At 45.0% G+C, this 12,260-nt stretch overlaps 1 protein-coding gene across 1 annotated transcript in view; it reads right to left on the bottom strand.

Annotated features, from left to right (window-relative positions):
- KDR (kinase insert domain receptor) overlaps positions 1–11,552 on the bottom strand; it is a 30,646-nt gene extending 19,094 nt beyond the window's left edge. The window contains 14 exon segments of the mRNA XM_036382940.2: positions 205–549; positions 1,315–1,423; positions 2,014–2,134; positions 3,225–3,381; positions 4,185–4,348; positions 4,441–4,552; positions 5,955–6,123; positions 6,323–6,462; positions 7,639–7,807; positions 8,093–8,122; positions 8,124–8,218; positions 9,385–9,581; positions 10,074–10,164; positions 11,430–11,552. Coding sequence (XP_036238833.1) covers positions 205–549; positions 1,315–1,423; positions 2,014–2,134; positions 3,225–3,381; positions 4,185–4,348; positions 4,441–4,552; positions 5,955–6,123; positions 6,323–6,462; positions 7,639–7,807; positions 8,093–8,122; positions 8,124–8,218; positions 9,385–9,581; positions 10,074–10,164; positions 11,430–11,481 — 1,951 coding nt within the window. The 5' untranslated portion in view covers positions 11,482–11,552.
- Between the last annotated feature and the right edge of the window lie 708 nt (positions 11,553–12,260).

The following is a 12,260-nucleotide window of genomic DNA, read 5'->3' as shown; positions in this document are numbered from 1 at the left end:
GTTTCCTCACTGGTATTAATGGAACAGTGTCTGCTGCCTGGGCAAACCCCAGAACAGTGTGTTACAACAACTGAAAATCTATTTAACAAACTGAGTACACCATTAATCAAATACATGCAAAGCCTGAACATACCAAAAACTGCCACTACTGCAATTGTTTTCATACAGAACCACTCATTTTGCTTCAGAGTAAGAGATCTGTACCTTGGACGGTGAGGTGCTTCACCAGGCAGTGCTGTGTTTTAGCCTTCTTGTCCTGAGCAATGCAAACATAATCCCCTCCATCTTGGAGGGAGATGTTACGAAGGATGAGCTCTAAGGTGACGTTTTCACCATTGGTATTTGAGACTGTCTCATTCAGCTTCTGGAGAGCATTGAGGTTCTTGCAAACAGGCATAGGCAGTCCTCCAAAGGGAGTCTGCGAAACGTGAGCACTGAGCTTGTACCATGACAGCTTCTCAAAGGTGAACTTGTCTGCTGTGCATTGCAAGGACATGTTATCCTTCTCTGTCAGCTGATTCTGAGGCTGGACATTAATTTCAAGACCCCCTGAAAGTTAAAAAAGTAAAATAAATTCCTATTTGATTGTGCATTTTGGGGCTAACATTAACTTGGAAAAGTCATTTTGAAAATACAGATTTTCCTATCTGGTTGAAAATAAGGAAAAGAAACACTGAAATAGATCAATCAAATCAATCAGTCAGTCAACTGATCAATTATCTAAGGAGTACAATCTCATTAAAAGTAATACATTTCAAATGGATCAAATGAAGGATTGTGCAACAAATACAGATACTCTTCCTGTAGAAACTTACAGCAACCTAAGATGATTCTCAGCACTATCTTATTTTTAGATTTGGATTTTAGATTTGGATTAAAATAAAATTTTGGCACAAGAATATGGGGACTGATTGTTAAGGAGACAGAAGCTCTTTGCCACTGGTTTGGAAAATTTTAGCCTCAGCTCTTACAGTAAATCTTTACTCATTTTGTGACACTACCATAATTTCTCTGTTGCTCTTTTAAGTGACTGCTAAAGCTCAACAGTAGTCACTCGTGGGACAACAGTGCCCATCTTGCATCACTTTCACTGGCCTGCCACTCCACTGATGCTGGTAGAACTAATCACTTGGCTGAAATTAGTGGCAATTTTAAAGGCTGCCTAGAGAAAGCCTTAAGTAAACCTAAAATCCAAAAGAATTAAAGGATTTAATAAAGGTCAGGAATCAGGTAACATCACTGAAGTGCCTTTCATCAGCAAACAGACAAAATAACATTAATTTAACATGGCTGTCCTTGGCAGGGGGCACTTACTGGTCACATGGAAGGAGATCACTCTCTCACTTGACCCAGCCCTGTTCGTGGCCATACATCTGTACAAAGCAGATACATTTGCTGCTTGAATCACGAGGGTGCTCACAGTCTACAAGAGAACAATCAATCAATTTCATACCACATCAGTGCTGAAGTAACGCCCAACCACCTCAACAGCTCAGCAAAGGGCTCTGCAGATATCTGCACAACCAAAAATCCTCCAAAGCACAAATCCATGGCATGGCAGAAGCACACTCCCCTTCTGAAGTTTACATTTTTGTCCCTAAGTGTGTAAAAATCAGGTAAAAGAAAATGGGAAGAAGCAGAAGGTGGACTTTGGTATACGTATCAAAAAATGCTGCACCCACAATTTTTTCTGCTTTTCAGTCTCTCCAACATCTATTACAGTTAATTTGCAATATTAACTCATCTAACTTTATACCACTAAAAGGTAGTTATTGAAATCTAAGTCAGTTGTATTCCTCAGTGGAGTTTCACTTCGGATCAGTGTTCAAAGGACCTGAAAGTGTCTATCTCTGCCTCTTGGCTTCAGCAGGAGCTTGCTCATCTAGCTGAGAGTAGATCCCCAAGTTTAACAACAGGTGGTAAGGGTCTCATCTCTAGTGATGTATTTCCAGGCATGTGGACTGCTGAACAGGGTTAATCATCCCCAGCCAAGAGAAAAGAAAATGTGCTCACCTTTGTTTTCCCAGCAATAGTAACGACCCGGTGCTTAATTTCAACCTGATTCCCACCCTTTCTCTCAGAGATCACTTTCCATTTCTTGCATGCATATGGATTGGCTCCGGAGCGAACTTTCCTGAAATGTAAGTAGAGACACATGCATTAGATAAGAGGAATATTCCCCCTTCAAGAGAGGTATTTTGGGTTCTACTTATAATATGAACATATTTAAAAGTCAGATGCATCACTGGCCACAGCTTGCATCTATGAGGGAAGTGTATGCTTCTGGAAATATTTCTATTAAATATCACCCTATAACCTCCTGAGACCTTCATGCTCTTTAAAGTAAAGGATCCCCAAGCCTGAAGGTGAATTTCCTAATTAATCTGCCTGTGTCAGCTCAGTTGGGATGGCTGGAGCAAAGCAGCTATTCTGGGAACAAACCTCCATTCATAAGTAGATGATTCAAGTTGATTTAGTTCAAAGGAAGACAGAGGGACATAAAAATCGCTGAACTCCCTAGAAGAATTTCTTGAGGACAGTAGCCATTGTGTAGGAAGCAACCAGGCACCAAAGGAAGAAACTAGTGGAATCATTTTAAAAACAACAACAGGAAAGAAGAATGCCTTTTTTTTTTTTTTAACTCTGGACTTTTTTTTTGTTAAAGGAAATCTGGGCTTATGGCAGCTCCAGATAAGGGAAGCTGCGTGAATCTCAGTCAGGCACTCTCTCTATCACTCCCCACCATCAATCACTGCACTTCCTCTGAGATACACTTTCACACAGATAAAGAGCACCATCACACTCAGCACTTGAGCACAAGGGAAAAAAACACCACAAGGACGCATCATTAGCATAAACAGCAAATTTCCTCTGTTTGGGATGGAGTTTTGGGCCAGGGGGATCTGAGGGAAAGGCATGCAAACAGTTGCATTTGAGACCCCATACAAGTCGAGATGCCCTTCAAGAGAGCACAAGAGCAACATGCCAGCACTGCTGGATCCTCTCTGCGGGTGGCCCTCGCCTCTGCCAACAACAATGACCTTGGCAGAGCCTGCCTGCAGCAATCTGCAAATTAAGTACAACAACCTCTTTCTTCATTGGCCATTGGGTTTGCACTCTGTAACGAGCCTGGACGAGGGAAGCACTGGACAAACCCCAACCCAACCCAAATATCCCTCTAGACCTACATAAGCTGCAGAAGACAGCAAGGGCTTGGCACTCACTGGGGGCTGAAGGTGCACTCCTCCTCCAGCTGCCAGTGCCACAGCACGGTGCTGGGCGGCGGCACGGCGTACACGGTGCAGGTGAGCGCCTGTGTCGAGCCGTACTTGTAGGAGTCCACGGGGGCCATCAGAGCATTCTCACCGATCTGGGGGGGCACTGCAGGAGAGAGAAGCAGGTCACACCTCCTGCTGAAGGCTCCAGGGTGCATGCTTTAGACCCATGGAGACCAATTCACACCATGCCCCAATACCAGTGCAACAGAGCATCTCCAAGGACATGTGGGGAAGCACTGAGCCTGCCCAACGCTTTGAGGATCAGGATACTTAGGATCTCCTACAAAATCCCCCTTCATTACTCCATGGTTTAAAATGCAGTTCCTGGACTCTCACCACCATTCCCAGCCATTAAATGCACATTATTCCCCAGGCCTGATCCCACTGCACGTAGCCTTGCTGCCCTTTCCAAGACCTGCTGTCTTCAAAGCATAGGCTGTTTCCTGGGGAGCAGAAAGGAGGAGGCAGGGGAGGAGGAGGAGGAAGGTTGTAGAGGGCAGGGCAGAAGAGGATGGATAGCCTGTGTGGGGCAGGAAGGATGGGTGAGGCGGGACAGGACCAGGATGGAGCGGGGTGGAGGAGGACTCCAGCAGCATAGCCAGCAAGAAGGGCAGGAAAAGAGCAGGACACAGAGGCAAAGAATAATATACAGAAAAAAAACCCAAAACAAAACAAAAAACCCCACCCCACACAAAGTATCATCACAACACCAACACCCAGAGTCTGCAGCCTCTTGACTGACACATCCTAGAGCCAGGAGAGACAGGCCATCCTCCCAGGGCTGAGGCTCAAGGACTGTTCTTCTTCAGGACTTAAATCTTCATAGGTAGGGGATTAATTAAGCCTAAGGATGGTAATATACCAAATCCAGACATGAAAGAAAGGCACCTCTGTTACCCCACTTACCATTTACCAGCAGGGTAAATGTGTGTCTTTTCTGCATCTTGTTAATGGGGTTTGTAAGGACAACCGTGTAATTCCCTGCGTCCTTTTCAGTTGCTTCAGTGATCACTAATGCGTAACCAAGTTTTACTGTGTGATTTGCATTGATGGCTTTTCCATTTTTATACCTTAAGAAAATACAGAGCACTTTGAATATTTAATGATTTGCTTTAACTACGAATTGCTTATTTTTTCAAACACACTATATCCCAGTTCTTACCATTTAGCCTCTGGTGGAGGATATCCTTTAAACTTGACAGGAATTTTGACTGTGTCGCCTAGCCTTGTCTCAACAACATTCTCCATTTTCTCCAGGTGAATAAAAGGACTTTCTGGGGGTGGAAAAAAGGAAGTAAACTAAACAGTCTTTTCTCATGGACCAAAGCAAAAGTGCTTTCCATTTTGGATAGCACCTAACAAGATGACAAACAGGAGTTAGTGACAGGACTATGGGTCATTGGTAAAGCATAGCTGGCTCCAAACTGGGCTCTGGAGAGATGCCACCATGAAAGCCTAGTCCTTTCCTTCACACAGAGGAACAGACCAGTTCCCTCACTGAGGAGCTCTGGAAAGCAGAGACAAGACTCAGCTCTCAGGATAGTGTGCCAACTGTCAGACTTGTATATACATATATATATATATATACATATCATAAAACTCTCTCAATATACTTCTTCCAGGAAATTAGGCTATTCAAAACTTCAGTGTGATAAAGTTAAATACTCAAGTATGTTTTTCAACCACTGCAGTCAGAGTACCTTGAAATTATTTACATTACTTGCTATAAGTTATAAACTTGCATTCGGACAGAAGACAGTGATTAGCCTTTTGACTAAATTAGCCTCTCGACTAAGATTTAGGATGGTTTAGACTTAGTATCTGGTATACTCAGTTTAGCACATGATCTCATTTTGGCTCCTGAAGAGCAGAACAGAAAGAACCTAGGAGAAAATTCGGTATACCTTGAATCACTATGCCCACAATAAGTTTGAAAGTCTTTTGTTTTGTTTTAAAAGCGCCATGAATATTCTGGCCCCTGAAATCAGACCTCAGGAAAATCAGTCTCCTTCAAAATATAAATCTCTTTGTATAACTTGGTGATTAAAAATGAGCCATTCTCATGCTGGTAATTTTTTTCTATAAGTAAGTTAGCGGAGCTGGGGCCGTGCCCAAGAGGGGGTTGAGAAAAGGCTGTAGGATGTGGCCTCATACTTATCTATTCACTTAGCCAAAGCTGTTTCCCTTGCATCATTTCCGCACCACCAAAACTCCATTTGATCCATCTATTCATAATGCAAAAGCTGAAAGTTTTATTTTCTTAGCTTCATTCATGCTGACCCAGACTCTCGTGTCACAGAGCCACCAAGATCCAGCCTAAGTTCACCAAGACTAAGAACAGGCAGCCCTTGTACAAAGCCACCTACGCAAATTGAGTTTTACAGGACCTTAAGGAGGTCAATGCAGAGGAGGGTCAAAGGCTTACATCAGTTTATTTTACTGCCCACTTTCCAGTGGGATTCTACAGCTTTCAGTAAAATACAGCATCCTTTAAAATCTTATTATTAACTAAGGCTGTGGTATAAAAATAACCCCATACTAGTTGCAAGAGAAATACTGTAGCTGCAGTTTGGTTCATTTCTGTCATTTGATTCATCATCGAGATGCCTTCTGCATGCCAGCAATTAATCCCAAATCTGAAACAACCAACAAAACTGCAGTGGAAAAATGTCATACCATGGATAAGGAAGTAACTGCTGTTTTTCATGTTCATGCGACCACTGGATGCTGCACAAGTGTATCGACCATTGTCGCTTAAGGACACGCTGTCAATGGTAAGGGTGCTCACAAACTTCTTTATTTCTCCTGCAGTGGTTTTTACATCCCTAATAGTGGCACGTTTTTCCTGCAATAGACAAAAGACAGAGATGTTTGGAAATGCCATTGTTATTCCTTCTGTCACCCTTTGCACATTTTTATATACCAGAAATTTTGTTTTGTATCATCATCTTCTTTCTCAATGTTTTAAAGGGGGAAGTGACATTATACCTAAGTAAGTCAAATTGCTTTGTGAGGAAGGCACCCGTAAGTTAGTACGACTTTACCTTGATGGAAGGGTAGTCCCATTTAAAATCTATTCCCACATTCAGCTCTGTCCTTACAGTGCAATTGAGAACAAGTTTTTCTCCCACTGCCAGCTCTACTTCGTTGTGTGGGTTCATTGTCAGGTCATAAATTCGGTACCCTAGAGAAAGACAAAGGCACACATGAAACTTGGGGGTAAGCAAATTTCCCAGGTGAATTCACCACAACTCCCACCGAAACCCCAGCTACAAAAAAGCCCCTTGATGCTCCAGTGCAGCACAACAACGGGTGTAGAAACGAGCCTGGAGAGAAGTGACGTGCCTGCCCTGAGCTGAGACCCATGTCAGACAGCAGGATGTGTGCTCCTGATCAGAGCCCCTCCAGTGGTGGGAGCAAGCAAGGGACAGGTGACTCACACAGTTCCTCTGCCTTGGACACCTTCTTCTTATCTTTGTGAGGCCTAAGCCAAGGGAGATTGTACACCCATTCCTAGCAGTAAGCAGGAACTTTATCGAGAATAATGGTGGGGCAGTAGCAAAATTATCCAAAGTTTATTTTGTGCAGTAAAATATTTCAAAACAGAATATTCTGAATGCAGAAATTCTACAGATATTCTGAAATTCCTCCAAATCAGAGTGAGGATTTGTGAATAGGGTGGAGAAGTAAAAGCCTTCTGCACAGAGTAAAGAGGGAAGGCTATGCCTTCCTGACAAGCCAGGAGACACTGCCTTGGTGCCATTTGGATATTTGAAATTGTCACTATGTCCTCAGCTGAAAGAGAAAGAGCTGCTAAGTTTCAGTTCAGGCTTAAGCCTCCACAGAATTATCACATTATTTCTGGGGTATGATGAACAACTGACAAAATGTAGCAGGAAAGCACAAAACCCTGTGAGAGTTGAGACACAGGTCTTTAGGGAGACAAGACAACCCAGCTCACAGTGAGATCTTCAGATCCACCCTTCCCTTGGTACCCACTCAGAGCAATTTCTTTTCATCTGCTGCTGATGGTTGCTTGCCTCTCATTTCCTTCCACTGTGACTGAGATTGTGGATAAGTGATTTTAGGAAAAAGGTTTGCATTGTCAGAAAAAAAAAAGAATTAAAATCCCTGGCATCAATGTAAAACACTAAAAATAGAAGCACTTATCCAGTGATCAACCAGAAAGAACACAATACATTGCATTTAAAAGAAAAGTGATATAAATCTCAACATCCATTTTGCATTAGCTGCATTGTCAGTATTGAATAACCTAGTGTCCAACCAAATGTAATTGGTTCAGTATGCTGTAGAAAGCAAAAGAACATTGGTTATAGAGAAATAAAAACCTTTGACTTACCTACAACTGCAACTATGTATATCACAGACTGGTAGCTTTCATCATCTATTTTAGCTTCGCAGAAGACCATGCCTGCATAGTTGATTAAATGACTGGGTATAGTGAAGCCTTTTTTATTATTCCATGAAATGGATTTACCATCAGGAACAAATATCTTTTCTGGATATTTCTGTTTGGAATATTGATAAAACACATAGTCAGAATTCAAAAATCAAACAACCCTGAATTTTCACTTCCAGCATTTTCCACAACGGCAGGGCCCCCATTTCAACATTCTAGCTCAGGGAATTAGTCCATGCTTTGAGAGTACAGGTACAGCACTCATCTTGCAATCACAGGCTATAAAACTCACACTGAAAGGAGTTTTTAAGAAATGTATTTTTACTTCAAAAAACATATTTATGCCAGAGTGACTTCAACTAACTCTTGAAAAAATAGCAGGCTTTTTTCTTACCGCATGTAGAGAAACATTGAGATTTGACACAGGTTCCAAGGCACGGCACTACCACAGTTTTGTTCTTAGTGATGTATACAATGCCAAGCTGATCACTAACTGAAGTCACAAATGGTGATCTGTAATCTAGAATAATATTCAATTGATAAGTGGGTATTATTCATCACATGACTATGGAAACTGGAAACCTTTCCAGTATTCCTTATTTCTATATTTTCACAAGTCAGTTGTATTATTTTCCATGTCATAAAGCACTGAAACAATGAGACTAAATAGGGGAGGTCCATGTTTTTATAGACACCCCACCCCCCAGATTCAGAATATCATTATTCTCGAAACAGTTAGCAGCAGCAGAGTGCACTTTGGAGAGTGGCTTCCTGCTACAGCAGTCCTTTTGTCGACAAAAATCCGATTTACCCTAGTGTGACTTTCTTTGCATAAGCATTACAGGAAATATCAGTTTAAAATTGTGACATGTTACACTGACTCCCCTGATGTCAGCATCCTTTTCAAAGTCAGAGCAGAACACCAAAAAAATAGCTCCACGATATTATAAAACAAGCTAAGTCATGTACTTAATTACATGTCACTTCTCAAAATGGTAACTATAAGTTAACAATAAAGAGGAAACAGGATGCATATGGAAACGAGGGTGAAGCCATCAGTGCAGAAAGGCAGATGCCTCAATGAATGCACTTATTGAGGCTGAGTGTATAACTGGAGGCTTTGCAGTGCCTGCGACACTCAGCTGAAAACTGAGCTCTTACAGCCTATATAGATTTTACCACCAGAATCAGCAAATGTATATGAAAGTTTATGTTTTGGGGTTTGGGAGGGTTTTGGGTTTTTTTAATGGTATCAGTACAAATCATACACAAGATCAGATCTGTAATTTTTAACAAATATAAAACCCCTGTAATCCTCTCTCATATGAAACTCCTGCTGAGGTCAGTAATAGCTCTGCATTCATGAGGACAGGCTCAGAGCTCGGCAGAGATATGTATGCTAAATTCTGGGTGGAATTTAGCTATGCTAAATTCTGGGTGGAGAACAGCAGACCATGTACTGCATATGGCAGGTCAGTTCGGAATTATAGGTACAAAGGCTTTTATGTTGGTGGCAACGAGCATACCTGAATTTAATTAGTCAACATGAAAACAAGAAAAATGTTTCATAGGATCAAATATTCTAGGATTAATATATTTTAGCATCAAAACTGTTTTGAGACACTATATTCCTTTCTTCTCTTGACGCTAGGGAAAGAGACACCTGAAAGCTGTGTAAGCACTTACCTTGAACATAAACGTAAATGGTTGTAGCTGCCTGGCTGTCCCTGTAAAGGCACTTGTAGTCCCCTGTGTCATTGCCAATGACTTTGCTCAGAGTAAGTGTCTTGCAGTAGGGGCCATCACTGCATTCTGTCACGGAGATACGCCTCTCAGCATTGCTCTGCTTGCTTGGCCACGACCACTCCAGCGGTCTCTGACCTCTGGGAAAGCAGATGTTAGAGCAGCAGACACTTGTGATATGAACCCCAGCCCCATCAGTCTCTGTGGCTATGGAGAAGGATGGGCTTCACCCCATCACACAGAGAGAGCATCAAACCATGTAGGACAAATTCACACACACAACCTACTGCCAAGAGCTACACTGAAGCTACTTGAGATTTACATTCTGCTGAATCTAAGTGACAAATCACCCAAAAGAGAGCGTTGAGAGTATGGCTCACCAGCAGGATCCACAAGGACACAGCCAATGCTTCCTCCCCCAGCCACCCTACACTCCCCAGCTCTCTCTGGCCACAGCCCTCCCACATAATTTCTAAAACTTGTTAGGGAAAAGTGAGGCAGAAGGCACAAAGGGAGTGGAGAGGAAACAGGAGGCCTGACAGGAGAGAGATCACATCATGTGTGATTCTGTACAAAAGCTCACTACATAAATTACCAATCATCAAAATCATGCTGAACAGACTTGTCCTTACCTGCAAGTAATATTTAGTGTGTTGTTTGCCATTATTGTGAGGACATCTTTTTGGATGCTAAGGCTCGGCTGATCCAGAGACATACATAAACCTGCAAAAACATGTATGAAACCTCTCTAATAAACCAAATAAACAAGTAAATGCTACTCAATCAGAAAAATATTATATACAGGAATATTCATCAGGATTTAAGTGGACACTTTCACATCACCTATTTAGCAGCGAAGGGTAAATCATGATTTTTCACACATCCCAAAAAGTTCAAACATTCTGTCATAACAGGAAGCAAAGGCAGATGGTCAGGAGCTAGCTGCAGAGCACTACAATTCAGCAGCCAGGGTGGAGTTCCTGTTTTCTTGCATTGCCAACTTCAAGGTCTAACAAGAGGATGTGGGACATTGAAATGAAGTGAACCTTCATCTGATGATCTCACTCCCTTGGGGATTACCAACTTTTCTTATAATAAAACGAATATACTTCTTTGAGACTACTGATCAATGAATTATGCAAAGACACTATTTTTATAGTTTGTCACAAATCTGAAATCCCATTAATTTATTTTATGCCATGATTTTCTAAGTTTCTCTTTCCTCCTAAGAGGTTAGGCAAAACTTACTCCCGGACCGTCGGCACAGCGGCTCGCATCGCACGCAGCCGGAGCCACTGGCGCTGGTGAGGGCTGTGATCTGGGTGCCAGTGCTTGCTCTGAGGCACCAGCCCAGCTTGTGCAACATTTCGGAGTACCACAGGGAAAGATTTTCACTCCTCCCTAGCTGCTGCCATCACCTTCAGGAGTCCCGGCTCACCGGGCCGAGCCGCAGCCCCAGCCGTGACAGCCGGGCCAAAGAAAGCGTGCCCAGAGCGGGACATTCCCCGTGTCGCTAGCGTTTCCCCGGGCTCTAATCACTTGCATTCCGAGCAGGTTCTTCCGATGACAGGTTTCCCGCGTTTGGCTCCAGGGACATTTTGCTCTCGGAAACGACAGCTGATGCTGGAGCCAAGCGGGCAGGACGCTCTGCCGTGGCAGGCAGCGCTCTCCGACGGGCCAGCACCGGCCGGCCGGACAGGAGAGGCCGAGAGGACAGGACGGGAGGGGTCAGCAAGACCGCAGCCACGGGCGTTCTGTCCCACCCGGGGACTCGCCCTGTCCCAGCCGCCCAAGCAGCCTCGGCAAACCATAGGAAAGCCATCGGAAAGCCATAGGAAAGCCATAGGAAAGCCATAGGAAAGCCTCACCGCGCCCTCCGCGGCACCGGGCGTCCCCGCGCCCCTCTCCTCGGGGTCCCGCGGAGCTGCCGGCCCCCGGGGGCTGCCCGGCAGACCGGAGCCGGGAACCGCGGGGCTCCCGGGGCTTACCTGGAGCCAGGCACAGCAGCACCGCCAGCAGCCGCGCCGCGCCGGGCTCCATCCCGCGGGGCTGCGGGGCGCCGAGAGAACCCTCTGCCCGACGGCAGCCGCGCCGAGTCCAGCCGAGCCGAGTCACGGCAAGCCAAGCCGAGCCGAGCCGAGCCGAGCCGAGCCGAGCCGAGCCGAGCCGAGCAAGCCGCTCCGCACGCCCCGCACCGCCCGGCGGGGATGCGGGACCCCGGCGAACGGTGCCGCCCCTCTTGCGCCCGGGGCGGGCCCGGGGCCGAGCCCCCGCCCTCCCCAGCACGATCCCGCCCCCTCCCCGGCCCCTGCGCATCCCGCCGGGATGCTCCCCTTCGGACGGGCGGCGGGAGCTCTCCCTGTTCCCTGCTCGGCGGCAGGAGGGCCTCAGCAGTAAAATTCAGCGTCGTCTGGTGCTTCGTCGTGCTTTTTTGGGGTTTCTTAAAATGCCCCCAAGAGAAGGGATCCCAAAGGCCAGCCGTATGAGGTACTGTCAGTGAGACACAGCCATGATCCTGCTGGCAGCGACTGCACCCCCGGCTGTGGAGTGCCTGGCAGCGACAGTGCTGAGCTCACAGCGTGGAGTCCCCGAACATGTACCCAGCCACCCCAACTGGCCACATCCCAGCAATGGGATCCAACAAGTGGCTGCCGCAGCTGCCCTTCCCACCTTTTAATCAGAATTGTTAACTAGTGGCTGCTAAAGAGAAGTTTGTGAGGTATTCCTTTGGGAAAAATAAACACACATCATTAGTGGTGGTCATTAATGGTCATTAATGTGTTATCCATACACACAATATAAATCCTACGGGCTAGATA

The sequence above is a fragment of the Molothrus ater genome, chromosome 4 (assembly GCF_012460135.2).
Source record: "Molothrus ater isolate BHLD 08-10-18 breed brown headed cowbird chromosome 4, BPBGC_Mater_1.1, whole genome shotgun sequence".
NCBI classification, from domain to species: Eukaryota; Metazoa; Chordata; class Aves; order Passeriformes; family Icteridae; genus Molothrus; species Molothrus ater.
This window is presented reverse-complemented; position numbering and strand designations above follow the sequence as displayed.